Source organism: Microchirus variegatus (assembly GCF_963457635.1).
Source record: "Microchirus variegatus genome assembly, chromosome: 19".
NCBI classification, from domain to species: Eukaryota; Metazoa; Chordata; class Actinopteri; order Pleuronectiformes; family Soleidae; genus Microchirus; species Microchirus variegatus.
The window spans coordinates 9,408,038-9,432,798 of NC_139820.1; the positions used below are offsets into that span (position 1 = coordinate 9,408,038).

At 42.0% G+C, this 24,761-nt stretch overlaps 1 protein-coding gene across 3 annotated transcripts; it reads right to left on the minus strand.

The window, feature by feature from the left end:
* Positions 1 to 1,228: 1,228 nt before the first annotated feature.
* Positions 1,229 to 23,341, minus strand: LOC310940925 (dynamin-2-like). Of its 3 annotated transcripts, none has more exons than XM_083905981.1 (20): positions 23,017 to 23,341; positions 17,906 to 17,979; positions 16,275 to 16,424; positions 15,956 to 16,159; positions 14,737 to 14,835; positions 14,479 to 14,639; positions 14,244 to 14,386; positions 14,026 to 14,161; positions 13,223 to 13,290; positions 12,806 to 12,944; positions 9,217 to 9,303; positions 9,069 to 9,139; positions 7,217 to 7,271; positions 5,927 to 6,037; positions 5,658 to 5,767; positions 5,436 to 5,547; positions 2,302 to 2,469; positions 1,979 to 2,205; positions 1,602 to 1,853; positions 1,229 to 1,368 (listed from the first exon to the last, which is right to left on the minus strand). In XM_083905981.1, the coding sequence occupies exons 1-20, from the start codon at positions 23,175 to 23,177 to the stop codon at positions 1,299 to 1,301; spliced, it is 2,598 nt and encodes an 865-aa protein (XP_083762107.1). In that variant the 5' UTR covers positions 23,178 to 23,341; the 3' UTR covers positions 1,229 to 1,298. The 3 variants fall into 3 exon arrangements, with proteins under 3 accessions (XP_083762107.1, XP_083762109.1, XP_083762108.1); XM_083905983.1 differs by having other exon boundaries at positions 2,302 to 2,472; XM_083905982.1 differs by having other exon boundaries at positions 1,236 to 1,365.
* Positions 23,342 to 24,761: the final 1,420 nt, after the last annotated feature.

The following is a 24,761-nucleotide window of genomic DNA, read 5'->3' on the forward strand; positions in this document are numbered from 1 at the left end:
CTGGTTTAAACCATCCCCCTTAAAAAAAATCTGCGTTCATCCCTGGAATAATTTATACCCATTATTTCTCCCGTCTTTCCCTCCTTTAAAGGTCACACGTGTACGAGTGTCTCTTTAGTGTTTCTGAACTCCAGTGCCGTGCCCGTAAAAAAAAAGTGGAGTGGCCTCCTCCAGCCAGCCTGAGTGTCCAAGCGAGAGGGCGCAGCAGCTGTTTCGCTCACCAGTGGTTGGGTCTGGAAGGGACTTGCGGAGGTCGCCTGTGTGAGAAGACCACAAGAAGACGACGGTGAGAATTTGTGTGTTTTCATAACACAAACGCACACACACAGGCAGCAAACACAATGGAGAGGGAAACGTGAGAAGTGGAATTGCATACCTTTATTCATCCTTGTGCACCGACAACACCAGAAGCAATATGCAACGCTATCTTTACTCTACGTTGCCACCGGCAACCACAGTTACCATGGTGACCCACAGCTCCATCATACAGTAAGGACAGAAGGCCATGCCAAGCTGAGTACATTCTTTGCTTTGCTCTCTCTCTCTGCTTTGAGGCGATTTCATGTACTGTTTTGTTTATTTAGTGATATTAAATAACCGTACGTGGCATGACAGACACAAGGAATGAGAGACTGTCTGACACACCTCATTTGTCCATACTTTTATTCAGTCTTTTTGCAACCTCTGAAAAAGAGGCCCGTTTTTTTTATTACATGATGTTTTTTTTGTTTGTTTTTAAACATATTTTTCACTGAGTAATGAGAGGTAACTGTCACAGGACCTTTGGCTGGGCAAAGTCATCATCAGCTTCCCTTATCCTGCCTCCTCCTCCGCCTAAGTTGGTCCGCGGTGAGTAAATGCTGAGTCCTTTTCATAGTGGAGAAAATGATTTAAAGTAATCAAGCTAAATGTTGACGGTCAGTCTTCATTTTAATACACTAAATCGAGCACTTACTTTGAAAATCTACCAGAGAGACTTGAAAAAGTGCCGCTTACTTGATGAGGTGCTTAGTGTGTAAAACATTAGCAGGTAAAATGATGTCTAAAACTCCCTTTGCCATGATAGAAAAAAAATAATAATAATCTACGAATCATATATTATGGATTCAAATGAGACAAAAGTTTGAAATCATCAAAAAAAGTGAAAGCAGAAGATGTCATCATCATATGCTTTGTTTAAAAAAATAATAATAATAAAAACAAACCTTCACAAAGTTACACAAGTACATACATAATGCATCTGAAACGCACAGACTGGAACAGCATCGGGAAATATAAACGTGTAAACCGAAAGAAATCTAGTCAAGCAAGGAAGGCTCTGAAGGACGAATGACAGTGGGTCGGTTTGGAGCAGCCGGGGGTCTTCTGCTGCAGGAAGAGAGGGGAGAGAGAGGGGAGGAGGGGATGGGGAAGGGGAAGGGGAGCGAGGGAGGAAACATGCAAGGCAAAATATCATGAGAAAGTCATGCACCACTGAGGCCCAAACCACCAAAAAGTCATATCAAACGGAACAAGCCTTCACCAGCAATGCCAAAGCCACAAGTAGCATTCGATTCTGTGTATAATGCGAGTGTCTCCACGCAGTACATGAAGGGTCTTACCTGGGAATCCCCGGCGGCAGCGCAGGCGGCACACGTGCGGGCCTTGATGGAATAAGGGGCACGTTGGCCGAGTTTGGATCTCCAGGGTAAGCCGCTTGTCCGGGTGCAGGCCCAGGACGCGAAGGTACGGGCGGCGCACCGAATGCTGGCGAGGGGTTGCGTGGCGGCGCCGCGCCTGGGTTGGTCCCCCTGGCGGCCGGGGGTCGGCTGGGTGGGGGCGCTGTCGCGGAGGCGGGACGGGATGCTGGAGGACTGAGAGACCAAGGCAGCATTTGTTAGAACGCCTATTCATACGCACGATATGTAGTAATGAGTAGTATCGACAATTTCCTTTACTTTCATTGTTTTTCTTTTTTGTTTTTTTTACAGTTTCTTACCTGGGTTCCTTGGGCATCCAGGTGTCGTCTACTGGTGGAGGCACTGGGGTGGAAATAGTGGTGGTGCTGATGTCTCCAATGATGACCAGGGCCTCTTTCAGAGCGTGGTACATCCTCAACATCTCATCTCTCCTCTGAGCCTGCTCTGCTGACTCCTCCATCAGACTGCCCTGGTCTCCTGCCGAGTACAGGTAGGCCAGCAGCTCGGAGTGGATGAAGTCCTTCGCCTGGAGAAGAGACAAAGACAAAGCAGCTTAGTGAAGACAATAGTCTGACCTTGATGACTGATCTGTGAAGTGTGACAGATAAAGCAGAGGACATACACTGTTGATCATGAGGTGCATGATGGTCTTGGGCATGAGGTCTCTGATGGACTTGTTGACGATGCCGATGTAGGAGTCCACCAGGTTGCGAATGGTCTCCACTTGTCGCTCCAGCTGAGGATCCATGGACACGGTGTCGGGAGGAGTAATCGCATCTTCATTCTCTGTCTTGTAGAGACCCAAAACATAAAGACAGATTATAAAGTGATGAAATACAAATCCCTGTTTTTCCATCCACTCTATCAGGATGTTTGCCGCAAAAAGTGACTGAATTCATAAAGATCATGTGTGGTTTAAACTGCTTCTGTCAAATAGTAAAGGACCTGAATATTAAAATGAGAGGATAGCTATGGCCTAAATATTTCATCCTTCATTTGCATTTAATTGTGTATGACAAGTGTTCGGCTTCTTAACGTTGCATTATACGTAATGTGATGTCCGTTTCATTTGTATTTACATTTGTATTTATTTGCCCTCTCTGCCTTGATGACAATTTAGTCATGGTGGCCACTCGTGGTACTGCAACAAAAAATACTAAACTGGACGACATGACTTTTTGGTCAATTTTTGGACGACATACAATAGTATGACCTTTTTTGGCCAATTTTGGACGACATACTATACTGTGACGTTTTTGACCATTTTTGGACGACATACTATAGTATGACGTTTTTGATCAATGTTAACCATTTTTGGATGACATACTATACTATGTCTTCCAAAATCGGAAACATTTTTTGAAATTTTTCTTTAGCCCAAAATGTGACCAAAACGTCATACTATACTATGTCGTCGACCTCAATGTCATACTACACTATTTCATCCAAAATCTGACAATTTTTTTGAAAAAAAAAATGTTGGTCCAAAATTTGACAAAAACGACATACTATACTATGTCGTCCAAAATCTGACAATTATTTTGAAAAACATTTTTTTGGTCCAAAACTTGACAAAAACGTCACACTATACTATGTAGTACGTCATAGTACAGTATGTTGTCCAGAAATGGTCAAAACTGGTCAAAACGTCATAGTATAGCCCTGAATGATAGTATCACTTTTGTCCACCAGAGGTTTGACCCCCTCCTGTCAAGTCTGTGGGGGGCCGGGGGGCTTGAGCACAGCCCCAATCTCCCACCACCACCAGTGAGTAATCTCTTGGGACTGCGAGGTGGAATCGAACCAGCCACCACCAGACTGGCACAACCTTACAGGTGCGAATGAAACCACTACGCCACACATCCCTGTGTGATTTAGGAGCTCTTGGTGTTTTTCAGTGTTCACTTTGGATGTGGAACTTAAATGTTGGAGTATAAGGGAATTGAACCCACAAGCTCAACATCCTGAAGACTGCTCCTTAACCAGTTGCGCTAACCACACACTCTCGCTTGCATTATCAAACTCCTTTTTTCTGTTTGTGGTTGAACATTGTATTCAAAAATCAGCCCATGCAAGACCCAAACCTATACTCACAGGAACCAAGGGTTGGACCCATAATCTCAGGATCCTGATCCTTAACCTGTTGAGCTAATTCCACACCCGAAAGGTACTTGTTCCAAGTGGGAATCAAACCAGGGTCTCCTGCTCCAAAGACAAGTGTGTAAACCATTACACTAACTGTTTGGCTGGGCACGTGTGCTGAACAGACGTTATCAAGTAGTTCAATACGTTGAAGTCATAGGTTTGATTATTGAAAGGCTTCCAAATTTTGCAAATAATAACACAAGGACAAATAGCTCATGGGACTAAGAGAATGACTCAAGTTCCTGAGATTTGTGTGAGTATGGGTTCAAATCTTGCATGGCCTGATTTTTAAATACAATATTCAACCAAAAAGAGTAAATAGGAGTTCGAAGAATCAGAGAAAGAGTCTGGAGTTAGCTCAACTGGTTAAGGAGCAGTAATCAGGATCCTGAGGTCATGGGTTCAACCCTTGCGTCCTGTGAATATGGGTTTGAATCTTACATGTACTGAATTTTAAATACAATATTCAACCACAAACAGTAAATAGGAGTTCGAAAAATTAAAGAATGAGTGTGGAGTTAGCTCAACTGGTTAAGGAGTAGTCATCAGGACCTTGAGGTTCTGGGTTCGATTCCCTTATCCTCCAACATTTAAGGTGCCACATCCAAAGGTAACACTGAAAAGCACCAAGAGCTTACAAATCTCTCAGGGATGTGTGGCGTAGTGGTTTCGTTCACAACAGTAAGGTTGTACCAGTCCGGTGGTGGCTGGTTCGATTCCACCTCGTGGTCCCAAAACATTACTCGGTGGTGCGGAGCGGCAATAAAGTGGTGGAGTGGTGGGACCGAGGGAGGGGCAGGAGCTTCTCCCCCGGCGTTTCCAGAGACATGAATGGAAGGGGTTATGCCATTTTATTTCACACATTTTTGACCACCCCCACCCCCACGGTAAATCAGTGTGGTGTGGGTGTGTCACACCCCACCACACCGCCGTAAATCGGTGTGGTGTGTCACACCCCACCCCACCACCGTAAATCGGTGCGGTGTGGGTGTGTCACACCCCACCCCACCACCGTAAATCGGTGCGGTGTGGGTGTGTCACACCCCACCCCACCACCGTAAATCGGTACGGTGTGGGTGTGTCCCACCCCACCACCGTAAATCGGTGCGGTGTGGGTGTGTCACACCCTACCCCACCACACCCCACACCATAAATCGGACTATGTCGTCCAAAATCTGACAATAATTTTGAAAAAAAAATGTTTGTCCAAAATTGGACAAAAACGTCATACTATTCTATAGTATGTCATATGACATAATGTCAAATGTGACAATTTTTTGAAGAAAAGAATTTGGTCCAAAATTTGACAAAAACGTACTATACTATGTAGTACGTCATACTATACTATGTCTTCCCAAAATGTGACCATTTTTGGAAAAAAACATTTGGTCCAAAATTTGACAAAAACGACATACTATGCTATGTTGTCTACCTCAATGTCATACTACACTATTTCTTCCAAAATCTGACAACTTTTTGGAAAAAAAATGTACTATACTATGACATTTTTTACAAATTTTGACCATTCTTGGACGTCATACTATACTTTGACGTTTTTTACTTTTTTTGGATGACATACTATACTATGACGTTTTTGATCAATCATCATACCTGGTCCTTCTCTGGGTAAACACCAGCTCTGAGGAACGAAGCCTTCCAGCTGTCAACGTCCTCCTGAGTGTCACACGCCAGCTCAATCTGACGCAGGTCTTTATACACATTCCTGCGAGACACACATGTCCAACCATTCACCAGACATGTGAACACATAGATGCCAAAAAAAAACATTTTAAGTAACAACTTAACACTTTAAGGAGAGGGCACTATTGTTACCTCTGCTCGGTGTTGAAGATGGCAAAGACGTGCTTGCTGGACATGAAGCCTTTCTCCACATCTCTGAGCTTCAGGTTGTCCAGCGGCAGCATGTACTTCTTCTCTTTCTCCTGAAGAAACACCATCAATCGAGGCCATGAATCGTGAATACAGTTTTACCTATAGTAATCAAACTGAAGTCCGCTGTGTCCTTCAGAAAAGGAACCGTTCTTTTTATGCCACAGAGAAGAGGAAAAACGAACAAGTGCGCATCCAATCAGCAGCCTTACCTCCTCATCTTTATACCAGGAGAGAGACTCTGCAGTCAGAACAAACCAGTAGTCCTTGGATCCTCCCTTCATGATGCTGATGTTGATGGTGAGCCAGCCTCTGCGGATGACCTGCACAGCAGAGCCCAACAGTTAAGTAAACTACACCAGACACCAGCAGAGTAACGTGGATATCAAAAGGGCTGAAAATGTTGTCACGATAAATAAATAAAAGTGTCCAATGAGTCACAGCAATAATTCCATAGCAATTATGTTGTATCTCAAAGTGTGTTTGCACAACCGTATCAGACACATACTGAACCTTTGTCAACACTGATGCTGAAGAAATACGTCGCTTTTGACTTATTACCCAGCCCTAACGAGAGAAAAGCTCAAAGAAATGTCACAGTGACGCTGGAAACCGAGCAAGAGCGGGCACAGTCACAGTCGACATCAAAACATGCAAAGTTCAGTCAGATCAACGGCAAAGTGCGAAACATAAGAGAATCAAAACAAATGATGACAGCTCACTGTGAAGAGTCACCTTCTCTGCATTCTTGTTTTTTTTCTCTGACAGACAGCCAGGAAGACAAAGGGAAGAAAAAGACACACAGGGACGATTAAGCAGACGTTGTGACCATGAACGTAATTAGAATTGGAGAATTATCCGCACAGACAAACACGACAATAGATCGGGTGACACAAATCTGCCATCGTGAAGGGTGAAGGGTCAGTTTTCAGGCGTCATCATTTGGAGCAAAAGAGGAGAAAGAGACAGAAGAAGAAAAAAAAACCGCATTTAACAGTTGAATGCACATAAAGAGCTGCTCTCACAGGATGTTTTTGAAAAACGGGCTGAAGATGTCTTCACTGATTCACACTGTTGTGTCATGAATGTTATGTGTCAGTACATTTAGATATTTGTCTGTCTCGTGTGACACAGATTTTGAATCTCAATTGTCAGAGCCTAGAAAAGACATATTTCTGCACTATTTTTGCGACTCTCGGTCAAGTCCCAATTCCACTTGGAACGCGGCATCCGTTTCTCACACTCCGTACGCAAGTGTCACACTTTCACTTCCTCCTACTTCATCGAGGAGCACATTATTTTTTATTTTTTTGTTCTCTTCGTGGCACGATTGACCGCCGACTCCCCCGCCCACGCAAAGAGGAAGTGACACGTGAAGGGAAATAAGGAGAAAAGACGAGAGTATGTAAATGTGATGCAACAAACAGAGACGGGCTGAGAGGATGACAAAAAAAACAACAAAAGTAGTAAACGTGGCGCTGCGGAGACATCCGTGGAATCACCTGATTGGGCATGACTCTCTTCTTGGTAGCGTTAGCAGCAGTCCTTTGCTGGGCACTGCAGGACAGAGGGACAGCAGGGAATCCAAATGAGATGAAACACATGATACTGTACATAAAGGTAAGAATAATCGGTAAGTATCGAAACATCGACGACAACAAAATGAGGCGATCGAAAGTGAGCAGAGACAGAAGAAAACAGTAGGACAGTAGTACGCACTCAAACTCCCGACACGACACTGTAAAAAAAGAAAAAGATGAGAAGACTCATCATTTCAAGGCAACTTCCTGCAAGTTTACAGCCCAACAAAAGATCAACGAATATTATTTTGTAAGACAAACTGCTAAGTTAGAGTTGTGCCAACTCAAAATTCAAAATGTAATATTTTAATTGAACAAATTATACAAATATAAATAAGATTAGTTAGCCAAACTGATTGAAAACAAAAATTTTGAGTTGGCACAACTCTAACTTACAAGTTTGTCGAACAAAATAATATTAGTTGATGGAACTTTCTTTTTTTTTTTTTTTTTGAAATCTTGTTACATATACATATATATATATATATATATATATATATATATACATATATATATATATATATATATATATACTGTATATATACATATATACTGTATATACATACACATATATACACTCACATGAGGTCCATATTTCTATTTCTATTTCTAGTAAAGTCAAAACTACAACTAATGATTATTTGCCAATATATTTCATCAAAACAATGAAACCTGTTTTGTTGTATGCTTCGTTGAACAGTGATGAGGTAACAATAATGTCATGATATCATGTGGCCACCAGAGAGCACTGATAAGTATATTTTTTCCACACACGATATTATTATGAACATTGCTGTACATATGTTGGATAAAATATTTATGGCAATATTCTCAAATGTCTTCTTTTAACCACAAACCATATACACAGTGATGAAAGTATTCACTTTCTTTTTTTTTTTAACCCTTAGTGCTCACGTGGCACAGATCTGTGGCCTGGGAAATTGCTGTGGGAATAATACACAACTCCTTATATGGACATCCTGGGGGTGTGTGTTTATAGGTCACATATTCAGGCTTTAAAAATGCAGGGGAGGTTCGTCTTCTTATGATTCAAAGTTATGAGTCATTGTATATCGCATTTTTACGAGCGATATAAAGTGAGTAATAATTGTGCAGACATCTTGAGCTGAAACTATTAATCGATTATTACTCGATTACTAAAAGAATTTTGATAATCGATTAATCGTTTTGAAGCTTTTTTCATGATTAAAACAAGAGTTCTGATTATTTTAGCTTCTTAAATGTGAATATTTTCTCCGTTTGTTTGCGCCACATAACAAGGAAATCATTAAACGTGAATCATTTTGGTTTGTGGACAAAACAAGAGAGAATTAAGTCATTGTCAACATAGTCAAAATCAAAATAATCGACAGATTAATCGATTATGAGAATAATCGTTAGTTGCAGCTCTACAGAAGTCACACAATTAGACAGTTTTTTTCTCTTTTGTTCATAAAAACGTGAACTTTGAGCTGTGACATATTTCCAAATTCCACAAATTCAATCCAATTTTAAACAATTTGAGTACTTTCTGCTCAGGTGTGTTTATATAGTTGGAGTAATTGGCCATAGGTTACACTCTATATTGCACATTCTTACAGCCTCTGTATATACTGTATGTTTTAACAGAGTAATGGGTTCTGTTCTAAGGGTTAAATCTCAGAATGATTACCATAATAGTCAGTAAATAATAATTAAGCAGTCCAGTGTTTGGGACAGACCTCCATCTCTACTCGTCCCTGTACAGTAATCAATAACTGCAGCCATGTCTTACTTGGCAAATCCAATGAAGTCCTCGTGGTTCGTGTTGATGTAGGAGAGCTCAATATCAATCAACAGCAGCACCTGACGGGCAAAAAAGGACACGTTTTAAAGTGGAAAAACAACAACTGTGCGGATAAACCACACACACACACACACACCTGGTCCTTGGTCTTGCTGTCCCTCTCTCTGACGTAGGTGGTGACGATCCTCTCCGTCTCTTCCCTAAGTCGAGGGTACGAATCCAGCTGTAGACACACACACACACACACAAATACACACATACACTGCTGCAGGTACCGTGACTCCAGTATGTAGGCGTACAAAACACTACAAACACGTCGTGTGTGCATGCAAGCAGTCACACAGCTAACAACTCTACACACAAATACTGGGAAAGATGTTTGACAGACGGAGGGAGGAGGCATGCACTGAGATCCCGATCAATGGTCAAGAAGCGTGTTGGTGAGTTCAGTATTTCAAGAAGGAATTCAAAGAAAAATCAGATTAGAGAGGCGAAGAACTGACGGCGTTTTATTACAAGGTGTCAAAGGTGCAGCGAAGGCTGTGACGCGTTGGGGGAAAAACTACAATTAAATTGAATTCCATGACAAGACAGGGTGGAAAAACAGCCACAGTTGTGCCATTTTCTAATCAGCCAAGTGTGGAAGTGGAGGGATCTGTTTTGATGAGTGGAGCAGCAGGATTGTTATGGGGTTGTTATGACCCCGTTCAAAGCCCGGCATTAACATCCGCCCTGAGCGATACGATCGCAGGCAGATGGCGCTAAGTTGAACTCTCTCTGTGTCCTCATCTTGCAGGTTGCAGGATCCAGATCAACACCAAATGTATTGTTTTTAATTTGTTGTTGTTTTTTAGCTGATTTAGGATCATTTTGATGTGCTGAATCCAAATATCACATTGGTTTTGCTCAATCAGGTCAACTTTCTGAACAAAGCTTTTTTTTTTTTAAACGTTTTTGTTTACATACGGGTATTTTCACGTCATATGCTGCAAAATCATTTGATATTTCTTGCAATTAACAAATTCTGAAGATTTTGCACGTGCCAACATATGACTAATTGTTTTTTTTTATATATATATTACAAGTGAATAAAATGGCTTCGACTAGATCTTGCAAAAATAAGCCTGACGTATTCTGCTGTCACAAGTTTCATAAAGCGTGCGTACCGTGCTTATTTTGGTATTAAACTTGGTGAGCAGGTGTGCATTCTTATCTCTACTTTATTACTAACTCTACATTAGAGTGTAATTTAATTTAATTTTTTAGCAAATTGTATTTTATTTTATTCTATTTTTACTCTTATCTTTACGTTGTCTTTCTTTTTTTTTTTACTTATTATGCCCTTGCACATTTCTGCACCTCTTGTCACCTTAACTGAGCTGTTGTAAACGTGTTTCCCCCCCGGGGGAGGAATAAAGTCATTCAATTCAAAATTCAATTCAAAATTCCAAAAAAAGTCATAAATTTCATCAGGAGATTGGATTTTTCAAAATCAAAATAGCATTAAAACCTGACCTGATTGAGAAAAAAATGGACGTCATTTTTGGATTCAGCGGTGCAAAATGCTCCTAATTCAGTTGAAAAGACATAGACTTACATATCTTTTTTATGTCATCGCCATTATTATTATGCTATAATTAAAAAATCGATATCAGTAAAAACTTTAACAACAATCTCTGCTGCTGCTTATATAAATGACTGTAGTTCTATAAACATGTGATCACTGACTCAGAATTGTCCTGTATAAACGTATAACTTGACATAACTGTTGCATATCTGCTCTTCTGTCTCTACCTCATCTCCCTCTTGTCCGTTCTTTCCCCCTTTATGTCCCCCATTTTTCCTTTCACCCCAACCGGTCTAGGCAGATGGCTGCACATCTTTGAGTCTGGTTCTGTCAAGAGATTTCTTCTTCTGTTAAAAGGGAGTTTTTGTGTGGTGTGGTGTCGTCGGTCAGGACAGATGTTAATACCAGGTCTCCAGTGGGGTCGATATGTTATAGGTCGCGGTGCTGTTGGGGTAAGTGGGCAGGCTGGGGTCCAGGATCAGCGAGTGGGGGAGGGGGGGGGGGGGGGGTCTGATTAGATTTGTCATGAGACAGGGGGGCAACAGGGAGCAGTGGGTGCTGCATGAAGCCTTAAAGCAGTGGAGCAGGGATCCTACGATCAGCCACATTAATCAAAGACAAGTTAGTTCATTTAACTTTTTGTCTTTTCGCTCTTTCCCCTTCACTGTCCGACTCATCCCTTAATCAAAAACAGTTGCGTCTCGACTGATCCCGTTTACCTTCTCGGTGCACTTCCTGATCAGGACGACAAGCTCGGTGACGACGAGGTCGACGCATTTCAGACAGGGGTCTTTCAGCTTAATGATCTGCTTTTTCACTATGGCCTCAAACGCCAAGTCGGGGGTGAACAGGCCCGTCCTGTGGTGAGGCATCAACGGAGTTGCAAAGTTTAATGTATACGGCAAAAGAACGGGAGCGGTAAGGTAGAAAAATTGATGCCCATGTTGGACGGGACGTTGTGTAAGAGAGAGGGGGGGAGGAAACAAGAGTTTCAGTAGGGAATAGACAGATGAAAATGAGGAATGTGACAAAGAAAAAAAGTTAATGGTTAGTTCTATTTCGTGTTCAGAGCAGAAACAAGCTGCAGGATCTCAAACATGTTCATTGCAGTTTTTGCTTCCTGTTCGTCTGTTTGACAGAAGTCAGCCTTCAGTAATTCAATACTTCAATATTTAGCCTTCTGTTGGCTGGATCTGTTGAACTGTTCTCCTCTATTGCCACCATCTGGTCAAAATTTGAAAGTGTTCTACATTTAAAGCTCCCATAGACCGGAGGTTCCAATTAACGCTGTTTTTTTTGGTGTGTATCTGCACCATTACCTCGTTTATGAAGCCCTAAAGTTTCGAAACAAACAGTTCAGCCACTGCTGAGAACGCTGTGTTTTATTGTATTCTCGGGCTCTGCAAGCGCTCTGAAAAAGCCTGGAATCGTGACGTAAGGATCCCGTCTCCTGAACAGCAGATCATCCTGCTCTGGGCACTAGTCCGGGCACGTCTGATTGCATATGTGAACCGCAAAAGAAGAAGAACGTCCGTTGTGGAGGTGTTTCACTTGCGACAGTGTGTTCTGACTCTGGGAGTCGTGACGAAGCCATTTTTAAACATAGTTAAAACAATGTTTTGATAATGAGTAGCAGTGCATCCACCGTTCCAGAGGGGGAGCTGCACTTCTGAGAGCTGACGTTGCTAATTACGTCACTTCCAGGTACCTGGCCAAACACAAGACAGTTGGGAAAGCTCTCGTTGGCTGGCCAATCACAACACAGCTCTGTCTTCTGGGGGTGAGATTTCGGTCTGAGGAGAGCTTCAGTGAGGAGAGATTTGGATTGGAGATTTTTAACCATAAAAACAAGTTAATGTATGTAAGTAGACCTCCATAACTCACATATATGTGTGATAGGACCACTCTATGGGAGCTTTAATTTCATAGTGCCACGAACACAACCAACCCTGCAGCTTGTTCTGCAGTGAACCAGGACATTCAGCGACATCTGCGGTGCAGGAAAACTGTCAAACTGAATACATCCACCTTATACACTGAGGCTTTACGTAACTAACTGCGAGGCACCACTTTATGGCCTTAAAGATGCTCAGTCTCTGTGATGTGTGTATGTACAGGTGTGGCAGCCAGGCAGGAGACTGAGACCATGTCGCGATACCTTATTGGTGCACTGTCTGACTGTGTTGATGAGCTCCTGGATGACCAGGTCGATGCATTTCAGACAGGGCTCTTTCAGCTTAATGATCTGCTTTTTCACTATGGCCTCAAACGCCAGGTCTGGGGTGAACAGGCCTGTCCTGAAGGACATACAGATAAAACAGGCATGGAGCAGGGGAGGGGGACATAAAGACACACAGGACGAGTGAGAGACAGAGGGAGGGAACAGTGGATGAAATACTGGAGGAGGTGGAGAAAAGAAGGAACACACGAAAGAGAGACAAACTGAATGGACACAAAAATGGGACGGACGTTGAGGGACTTGAGGTCTTGGTGAAGTTGAGTTTACACAAACATAAAAGCTGGACAGAGTGGTCAGGAGACAAAATGTGCGACGCTGTGTTTTGTCTCAACTTGCCTGACTCCATGGATGTTCTTGATGGCATAGCTGATCTCTTTCCTCAGCTCCTTCTCATCAAACTCCATCTGTGACACACACACACACACACACACAAAGAAATAGGGATAATGATGCAACAAAACACAAAGTCAGACATGAGGAAGCGTTTTGTGTTTATTGTGTCTATTTCTCCAAGTTAACCTAGTTCCCTGGTGTCCTAATGAACAGTTTAGTTTTCGGTTTTGAGTGCCTGTCTCTTTAAATGCAAATGAGACACCAGAAACTACGTCAGCGTCACTGAGGCTCCGGCAGCTAACAGCAGTTAGCATTTGGAAAAGCCGTCGTTTGCCGACTCTAGCCGGGACATTGCCGTCATATATAAAATGTAACCACTGGACGCGTAAATCCTCTGAGGCTGGAAGTTTGTGTAGAACTCTGTGCTGCACTGTGCAGCCAAGAATAGAACACTTCGCGGACTTCCGCTCTTCCGGATACTATTGCCCTCGCCTGCACTCTCGTGCTTTTTAGGGACAAAGCGGAGCTTCGCGAGACGACAATTCCAGGAATGTCTCATTGTGACGTAGCAATGAGTGAAGAAGTCAACATCGCGTGTTTTATCTCCTGTACTTAGACTGAGGCGGACCACAAAAACATGACTGAGTCATCTTTTGTTCACACTTTGCACTCTCATAGGGCCTCCAGAGTCCCAAATATAATGATTAAAAAGCATAATATGTCCCCTTTAACGTCATGAATATAACTTTAAACCATAACGTCGTGTGTCGATGATAAATGTTAACAGAATAAGTGGCAACAGTCACCTTCACCAGCTCAAAGGGAAAGCGCTCGTGGAAGATGCGGTTGATCTTGGCTCCACCAGACAGGTTGGAGGTGTCCACCTGGTCTCCGGAGCCTTCGATGCACTTCTCAAAGTCGACGCCGAACTGCTGCACCATCCTGCGGATTGTACGTAGCATTAGTGACACTGCGCAAAGCCTTGCGTTGACATTATTCGTGGACCCAAAATCTGCGCACTGACTGAAGTAAAGCCTTGGTCTTGCGCGTGGGGTCGTCCGGCCGGAAGTTCTTGTACTCCTCCACCTCCTTCTCCAGCGACAACAGCTGGCTTTGCAGTTTGCTGCGTAACCCCGGCAACGTGTCGCGGATGTGGTTGGTGAGTTGCTAAAAAAAAAAAAGGAAAGGATAAAAAAAAAAACTTTTATGCATGTAACTGACAAACACTGCGTGCATGTATGATCGGGTTTGTGCCTCACTTGGTTGAGAGTTTTCTGCAGGTGTGACGTGCCCATGCGCTCTGCAATGTGTCTGTACCCAGGATGGGAGAGGAAAAACTTCCTCTCTGCGGCCAAAGCGAGGCGGATGTCTTTCTTCCCGTCGATATCCTTCTGACTGCGGTTCACCACCCCGATGTAACCTTCAGGCAAACACAGATGAAGAAACAAACGGTGAACGGTGATTGGAAGGTTTGAAGAAAGTGTTTTTAAAAGTGGGTTTTTTTTGAGTGGTCACACCTCTGCGTAGCGGCAGGAGCTTGTTTTCCAAGATGTCTCGTGCGTCCGTGCCCTCATCCATCAGGTCCAGCTTAGTGATCACACCAATAGTCCGCAGCCCTGAAGGAAAATGTGTGACGCGGGTCACTCATTGTTCAACCACACTTCATGACTTTATTTAGCCTGTTACATTTAACCCTCATGCTATCTTCCCAGTTGCTATACACCTTTTGTCCTCTGGGGGCAAAAATGACTGGTGTGACTGTTATTTAGCCAGAACCAGGATTGAGAAACACTGATTTAAAGGCGCCATATGTAAGAATGTGGCATTCAAATTCAAAATACCGAGGTCTTTTAGGTTTCGGTTTTTTTGTGTAACTGGCAACCCGTGGTTGCTCGGCAGCTGAGACTCTGCTGACTGCAATGATTGGTAGACGGCGGTAGGTGGCGCCACATGCCAAAACATGATTTTAAAACATAAACATGATTTGCAGTCTGCAAAATATTATTTTTAATACAAATATTTTGTCTGTACTGTTGTTGTTGGTGAGTTCAATTTGTTATATTAACATTATTCCTGAGTCTCTGTGACATATTAGGAGGATTTTATGGTCAGTTGCTTTAGATTTATTACATAATGCACCTTTAACTCTTAGAACACGGAGCATTTTGGCTGCTTTTTGCCATTACTATGTTTAAATGTACAGTATATAAAGAGGCTACAAGGTTTACAAAGTGTGATTAAATAATTGGCCAGAACTGCTCGTGTCAGCAGCAGATATGGAAAACATAATTACTATGAGTTATTTTACAGTTACAGTTAATAAGATAATTTGGATTAAATGAAAGGGGGGGTGGTGGGGGGGGCAGAAGACAGAGATAATTACATTTAATAATATCTCTGCTAACCTTATTCACTACATCCATGCTGCAGGGATGTCTTTTAATAATGTAACTGTTAATTATTGTGATGAGCCGGCGCCTGCACAGGGCCAAAGATGAATAGAAAGGAGAAAATCGCTAATGGTTGCAAGTTACGGCGTGTCAAATTAGAGCAAAAAAGTACTTTTTTTTCAATGAATATATAATATACTATTCTAGCCGCAAACGTCTGGTTTTTAATGGAATATGTACATAGGTGTATAGAGGCCCATTCCCAGCAACCATCTCTCCGGTGTTCCAAATAAAGAGGTGAGTAATTCTCACACAACCACGGACACAGCCACACTTCCTCTCTCACCCTGAGGGTCCACTTCCTTGGATATCTTGAGGGCGTCGGAGTTGGCCAGGTCAGTGTTGGCCGGGGTGACCGACAGAATCAGACAGCTCTCCTTGGTGATGAACTGCATCAGCATGTCTCTGATCTGGTGCTCGATGTCCACGGGCTGATCCCCCACAGGCACTTTGGTCATCCCCGGCAGATCGATCAGAGTCAGGTTCAGCACTGAGAGGCCGTCGGCGGGTGGTTGAAAAGAAAAGAGAAGAAGTGGAGGAAGCGGTTAGGAAAACCCCTGCGATACATCGCAGCACGTTCAGTGAGCAAAGTGTGCGTCTGTTACCGTTTGGGGAGTAGACGCGGAGGTTGATGGGGACTGGAGAGATGCCCTTGTTGGATCCAGTGATACGGTCGGTCTCTGCCTCGATCTCCATGCGGACTTCGTCAAAGTCCACAAACTTGCGGCCCTTGCAGTGCAGGAACTCCGCATACTCTGTGGTGGATGAAATTGAAAGATCCTTATATGGACATCCAGGGTGTGTGTTTATAGGTCACATATTCAGGCTTTAAAAAATTTGTTTTTTTATCCGTCTTCTTACGCGTTGTTGAGTCAAAGTTATGATTCATTTTAGATCGCATTTTTAGTGGTGATATAAAGTGAGCAATAACTCTGCAGAAGTCACAAAATAGACGTGAATAGTGAACGTTGAACTGCGGCGTATTTCCAAATTCCACGAATTCAATCCGATTTTGAACATTTTAAGTAGTGCTAGCCACGTTAAACGAGCCATGGCAACTGACTGGAAAAGACACGCGTCGCGTCATGTTTACGTGCCGCGACACCGAAGTCCAGGCACCGTTTCCCAGTTAGCTCCATTAGCTGCCTTAGCTCCTTTAGCGCCGGTTAGCGCGCCTACAGTTGAACTGGAGCGGTCTGTTTATTAAACGAAAATAGCAGCGCTACAAATAACCAGCGTACCTGTGTAACTGCGTGTGTTTTTAAAGTTTAGCGTGGAGTCACGTAAACATCTTTGTCCGCTCAGTCGTCATGGAAATGCGTCATGCATTAACGTGCGTTAACCGCCGTTATCGCGTTAACCTGCCCAGCACTAATTTTGAGAACTTTTTTTGCTCAGGTGTGTTTATATAATTATTTTTCCATCAGATTGTCTAGAGGTTGTGCTGAAAAAAAAGGATATAAGACACTCTATATTGCACATTTAGAGCGTTCAATTTGCCTAATCCCCAAATCTGCACGTTAACACATTCCGCGTTTCCATGACGACTGACCGGAAAAAAGACGCGTGTGACGTCATGTTTACGTGCCACAATACCAGAGTCCAGGCACCGTTTACCAGTTATCTCCGTTAGCTGCGTTAGCTCCTTTAGCGCCGGTTAGCCTACAGTCGAACTGGTTTATTAAACGAAAAGAGCAGTGCTACAAATAACCAGCGTACCTGTGTACTGCGTATTTGCGCCTCTATTTTTAAAGGTTAGCTTTACTTTAGAGACTCATTTTAACAACCGGTGAGTCACGTAAACATGACGTCACACGCGTCTTTTTCCGGTCAGTCGTCATGGAAACGCGCCATGCACTAACGTGCCCAGCACTAATTTTGAGTACTTGTTTTGCTCAGGTGTGTTTATATAATTATTTTTCCATCAGATTTCCTATAGGTTGTGCTGAAAAAAAGCATATAAGACACTCTATATTGCACATATAGAGAGTTCAATTTGCCTAATCCCCAAATCTGTATGTTTTCGGACTGTGGGAGGAAAACTGGAAAACCTGAAGAAAACCCACTGGGTCTTCTTGCTGAAATTCATTTACATTATGGAGATCTGTTGACTAAAGTGCTAACTATATGAGTTACATGGGACATAATTGTTAACTATTGCTCGCAGTATAAGTGGACTCCTGCTGCACCTGACTCCTACTTCCATGATTTAAAAAAATGCAAATGCAGAACTTGCCTGCTTTACTGTTTACCAGCTGCAGGATGAGAGGACGACGTGTGACGATGCCAGATCCTCTGGGCAAAAAGTCCCTGCAGGAAACACAGACATCGAGTTAAAAAAAACACACACAAACTACTTAGGGAAAGGGATATTAGCAGAATTTGCACTATATTGTAATGTTTATTGCGTTTTATTATCTATTATCTATTATTTTAGTGTTTAAGTATTTTATTTTTATGCACCGTCCAACGGTTGGTGCAATTTCGTCGTACACCCAGTGTGTATGATGACAATAAAGAATATTAGTGCAGCAACTAACGATTCTTTTAGTCATCAACTATTTTGTCGATGAATCGTTGAATGGTCCATGAAACGTCGATCAGTGTTTGTCAAACCTGGAAATGACGATGTTCTCGAACGTCTTGTTTTGTCCGCAGACCAAATGATTTCTTTGTTTTACGTGGAGCAAAAAAAACAAGAAAATATCTACATTTAAAGGCACCATATGTAAGAAAGTGGCCAAAAACGGTTACTACGCTCAAATTCAAAATACCGAGGTGTTTTAGGTTTTGTTTTTCTCTGCCGTTGTAGCTCAGACGTAACTGGCAACCCGTGGTTGCTTGGCAGTGGAGACTCTACTGACTGCAATGATTGGTAGACGGCGGTAGGTGGCGCCACATGCAAAAACATGATTTGCGGTCCGCAAAAGATTTTTTTTAATGCGAACATTTTGGCTGTACTGTTGTTGTTGGTGAGTTCAGTTTGTTATATGAACATTATTCTCTGTGACATATTAGGAGGATTTTATGGCCAGTTGCTTTAGATTTATTACATAATGCACCTTTAAGAAGCTAAAACAATCACAAATCTTGTTTTAATAAAACAGATTAAACAGATTAATCGATGATCAAACTAGTTGACGATTAATATTCCATTCATCGTTTCAGCAAAACAGGCTCCACCTTGAACTCTAACTGCAGGCCCTTAATCTGATCGTGAGCATTACAGACACAAAGCCACGACTGACTTACAGCTCTATCCATTATGAACAAGGACAGAGACGTTTGCCTCTGTTTCCTCTCCTCGCCACAGACAAGTCGACAAGAACGAGAACTGCCATCATTTCCAGGTCACTGACTACACATCGCTGCAAGCCACATAGCGTACATGTCCGTGTCTGTCTGTCTGTGTCTGCTTTGCCACTAGGTCAACAGCAAAGTGGAGAGTTTAGTTTTAAAGGTAAGCAGGCCAGCAGAAAAACACACTTATTGGAACACCCCCCACGTGCCTGTTGTCCACTGCTGACAGAGCAGCCAGGATGTTACACAACTGTGATTCCCGTCCTCTTTCCACATCTCTTCCTGTGACTTATGAAACCACACATGACAAATATAATACTCCGATCAACAATGCAAGGATGCGTTCATTCCCAAAAAAATATGGTTATTTTCACAATCGATCAATCTGTCGATTCTTTTTCTCGATGCGTCAATGAGTTGTTTTTAGTCCATTCAATTTTGGAAAAAAGTTGATTGCCGTTTCCTAAACTCCATTTAAGGCAGGGGTGTCAAAGTCAAATGACCTGGGGACCAATGAGCATCTAGTGTGGTCAATAGGGGGCCGGCCTAGAGAACAAAAAGTCGGAAAAAAAACAACAACTTTTTTTGACAACTTTTTGATGTGTCTAGCTCATTTACGTAGGGTGCCAATCGCCAAAATGGGAGCCAAAATTAAAAAAGGCCGACTTCCTGTTGAGGCCATAGTCTTCCCGCCAAGATTCAGGAAATTCGGTGGAACTCAATCTGTGGCGAAGTTATAGGGCACTTCCTGCATGGCGAAATTTGCCAAAATGGCAAGGGTTTGCTAACATTGCTAACAAAAAAATATTATATTATATTCTGTCCCGTCACTGGCGGTCGTGGGCCATGTCTTCATGATAACATAATATTAAAAGGGGGCCCGCATGTCATCGATTGGGGGGCCGCATATGTAACTTCAAAGATGTAATTCTCAAATATTGTTCTCACAAAAAAAGAAGAATCAAACGAGTGTAGCATGCCATATATTTATAAGATTCTTTGGATCATTTCGGATTTTGCATTTTTAATCTACTAGTCCTGTGATTTTGAACAGTATCGGACCGATACAGATACCGATATTGATTCCCACCCCGAATATATATATCCAAATCTGCAAATTTTTCATTGACCTTTAAAAAAACAAAAAATTGTCATATCTTACAAACATCCAACAAAGACCGATTTTCATTCGTCCATCGCTCGTCTCCAAACTAGAAAACTAGTACTAGACGCTTATTTATCCATGTTTTTTTTTTAGGTCTTTTAATTTATTTTACTTGTTTTAGATGCATCTTATCTATAGATACCTTTCCTTCACGGTGGTTATTTCAAAGTGCTCTACAAATAAAGTTGGATTGGATTTTCTTCTTCTCTGATCCCATAAATGAATCTTGCCCTCCCTCACACCCTGGTTGTAAAACACTGGCTTCTTACCAAACATGAAAACCTTTCTGTGGTTATGTATGTGGCACTCACTATGTCACACACACATGACGGTGCAGCTGGTGACATCACTGATGACCCCCGCACACACACATATCAATGCCCCTACTGTCTCCCCCGGCCACTGCTTGGGACTCGGAGACAAAAGGCAAAAGGGGGGGATAAAAAAAAGAAAAAGGAGACATGGCAGCCTCATCAACATTCTGTATCTCTCGGACGACAAATGAAATCATTCTCACATGTCGACGTGGTTAAGTGCTCTCGTTTCTGGGTATCTTCACACGACTGCAGCTACTTTATCTACGGTGAGGAAATTGGGCCTGTGCTGCAGCAACACAGCCCGCTCTTCTTCCTCTTCCCTTTCCACAGTGAACCCGTTTCATCCTGAGCGGTTGTGTGAAAACCTTCTCCACTGCCAAAGTGACTCCCACGTCGCCACAAACCGACTTAGTGTTTTTTCGTGATGATTTGTCATCAATGGCTCACAATGGCCCGCTGCAATTCTTTCAGACTCAGTCATCGAGCTCTCGGAGAAACGTATGGCAAGCCGTTTTAACATTTGATAGCTAGACTGGATATGTATTACAGATATCTGTAATTCAATTCTTCCTATCCACAATGACATTCTTCCTAGGACAAATGACGTCACTTTTGCCATTCATGTGTATTGGGCATTCAATTTCAGATATCCACAATGACATTCTCCCTATCCACAACAACAAACTTCCTATCCACAATGTCACTCTTCCTAGGACAAATGACGTCACTTCAGTGCAGTTTCTTTACGATTACAGTAAAGTATTATGACTAGTAACAATTGGATTGAAGATATCTGAAATGGGAGTTTCTCCGAGTAAGATTTCTATTGCAGATATCCAGAATGTCATTGTGGATATCTGAAATTGAAAGCCCAATACACATGAATGGCAAAAGTGACGTGTCCGAGGAAGAATGTGATTGTGGATATCTGAAATGACAATTGTGGATAGGAAGATTGTCTTTGTGAAATATGATATGACAATTGTGGATAGGAAGATTGTCATTGTGGATATCTGAAATGACAATTGTGGATAGTAAGATTGTCATTGTGGATATCTGAAATGACAATTGTGGATAGGAAGATTGTCATTGTGGATATCTGAAATGACAATTGTGGATAGGAAGATTGTCATTGTGGATATCTGAAATGACAATTGTAGATAGGAAGATTGTCATTGTGGATATCTGAAATGACAATTGTGGATAGGAAGATTGTCATTGTGGATATCTGAAATGACAATTGTAGATAGGAAGATTGTCATTGTGGATATCTGAAATGACAATTGTGGATAGGAAGATTGTCATTGTGGATATCTGAAATGACAATTGTGGATAGGAAGATTGTCATTGTGGATATCTGAAATGACAATTGTGGATAGTAAGATTGTCATTGTGGATATCTGAAATGACAATTGTGGATAGGAAGATTGTCATTGTGGATATCTGAAATGACAATTGTGGATAGTAAGATTGTCATTGTGGATATCTGATATGACAATTGTGGATATCTGAAATAACAATTGTGGATAGGAAGAATGTAATTGTGGATAGGAAGAATGTCATTGTGGATATCTGAAATGTTCTTTTTGACTTGGAATAATTGAATTACAGATATTTGTACTACATTTCCAGTCCAGTTATTAAATGTTAAAGCGGCTTGCCGTACACGTTCCGTTTGTGTGCAAAGTGTAACGCAGCGGTTATCGAATGGCCTGGGCGATGACCTCATCAATCACACCCTTGAAAGTAAAACATTGACCTGACCTGCGTGCGATACTAGGCCCCATAAAGGTGCGTTTACAACACGGAAATAAGCTTTTTGCAAATGTTTGCCTCTGCTGAGGAAACTCTTAATCATAACAACAACAACAGTACTTTTATCTATATAGCACGTTTTAAGAAAATCTTACAGTTGCTCTCACAATTAGTTTTCACATTTCCATTGACTTCAATTGTTAATCATATATTGCGAGGGATAATTGTCCAGTTTTAATGGTTTATATGTTTGCTTACTACATCTTTGTGTTGCAATCAGAGCGTTTTGGTGAATAAATAGTTTGATAATGATTTTTTTTTTTTTTACTCACTTTATTTGGCTCTTGTTTGCAGTAAAAAAATAGAACAATTAAACTTGGTAATGGATGGTTTCTATCTTAAAAATGACAGTAATTTGCTTTTTGTCATTATTGTGAATGGGTGTTTTGCAGTGTTTGCCCTGTGGCTCCTCACTGCACATACAAAGTTTTTGGAAACAAATTAAATTATGGATCACTGTAATGATCTGTTTTTTTTAGACTCACAATCGATAGCTGTTTTGCTGCGTAAAATGCGTAACGACCAAACGTGAATAGCTTAGCTCCAAAATGGAAAGAATCCGTTGGAGGAAAAAAAAAACGGTAGGAACTGGGAGGCACCGACACACAGAGCGCGTAACTGACTGCTTAGCTGGCGACTTTTACGCAAAAGCCTGGTTGTCATTACAGGAGCGGAAACAGCCACAAACTGAGAAACAATGACTACACTATGCTAGATTAACACAACAACATTAAAAAAAGACTGTACAACCTGCCCACGAAATTCTCCAACACGGAGCTTTTCCCTGCGCTTTGCCCGCCGACCACCGCTATCTGCGGCAGATCCAAGTTACAGCTCTGGCCGATGGAACTAAACGCGTCCTGGAGCTTGTTGATCAGGGGAATGAGGTCTTCCATCCCCCGGTTTCCCATTGCGGCACCTCGGTGTTTTGCAGCCCCGTCTCTCCGAATCCAAGATCCACAGGGTCGCTCACACGGCGGACCTAAAAGTTCCCGGACGGCACAGCAGTGCGCCTCAGTGTCGGCGAGTCTGTGTCATTAAGATACGGTGAGCTTCAGGGGAGACGAGTCCTGACCGCGGTGACGCTACAAAACTGGACGACAGATGATAAAAGTAGGGACATTAGACTCGAAAACTTCTGTCATCATCCGGTCAGGCTACGCCCAGCCTCCGCCAGAGGTTGTGGCTCCGCCCTGTCCGTCAATGCGCGCAGCGATTGGTCGGAGGAGACGTCAATCACTGCAAACATACATGTCATCATTTATTTTCTGTAGGATTTGCACTTTGACTAAGCAGGAAAAGGGCAATTACATGTGCTGTCATTGCTTTGAAGTATTTAAACAAAAAAACAAAACAAAAGTTTTTTCATGATTAAAACAAGTTTTCTGATTGTTCCAGCTTCTTGAATGTTAATATATTCTTCATTTCTTTGCTTCATACAAGAAAGAAATCATTAAAAGTGAATCATTTCGGTTTGTGGACAAAACAAGGGTAGGGTGCAAAATTGTTCAAAATGGCCTACTTCCTGTAACCTGTCCATGGTTACGGTCAGCTTTTTTGTTCTTCTTGGTCTGTAACATCCACCCAGCAAGTTTTGGGAAATTCGGTGGAACTATATTACAGCTGAAATTATTAAAGGTGCCATATGTAAAAAAAATGTGTTAAACGGTTACTACGCTCAAAATTCAAAAATACAGAGGTTTTTTAGGTTTCGCTTTCTCCGCCGTCGATGTAACTGGCAACCCGGGATTGCTCGGCAGCTGAGACTCTACTGACTGCAATGATTGGTAGACGGCGGTAGGTGGCGCCACATGCCTAAAGATGATTTCAAAACATAGACATGATTTGCAGTCTACAAATGATTTTTTTTGAATGCAAATATTTTGTCTGTACTGTTGTTGTTGGTGAGTTCAGTTTGTTATATGAACATTATTCCTGAGCCTCTGTGAAATATTAGGAGGATTTTACGGCCAATTGCTTTAGATTTATTACATAATGCACCTTTAAAGGCGCCATATGTAAGAATATGGTCAAAAACAGTTACTACACTCAAATTCAAAATACCGAGGTCTCTTAGGTTTCGTTTTCTCCGCCGTTGTAGCTCAGACGTAACTGGCAACCCATGGTTGCTCGGCGGCAATTGGTTGATTGGTAGACGGCGGTAGGTGGCGCCACATGCCAAAACATGATTTCAAAACATAAACATGAAATATTAATTTTATATTTTGGCTGTACAGTTGTTGTTGGTGAGTTCAGTTTGTTATATGAATATTATTCCTTACTCTCTGTGACATATTAGGGGGATTTTGCGGCCAGTTGCTTTGGATTTATCACATAATGCACCTTTAATCGATTCATCGATTTGAAGCTTTTTTCATGATTAAAACAAGATTTCTGATTGTTTTAGTTTCTTAAATGTGAATATTTTCTTCGTTTCTTTGCTCCACATAACAAAGAAATCATTCAAAATTGAATCATTTGGGGACATTTTATGG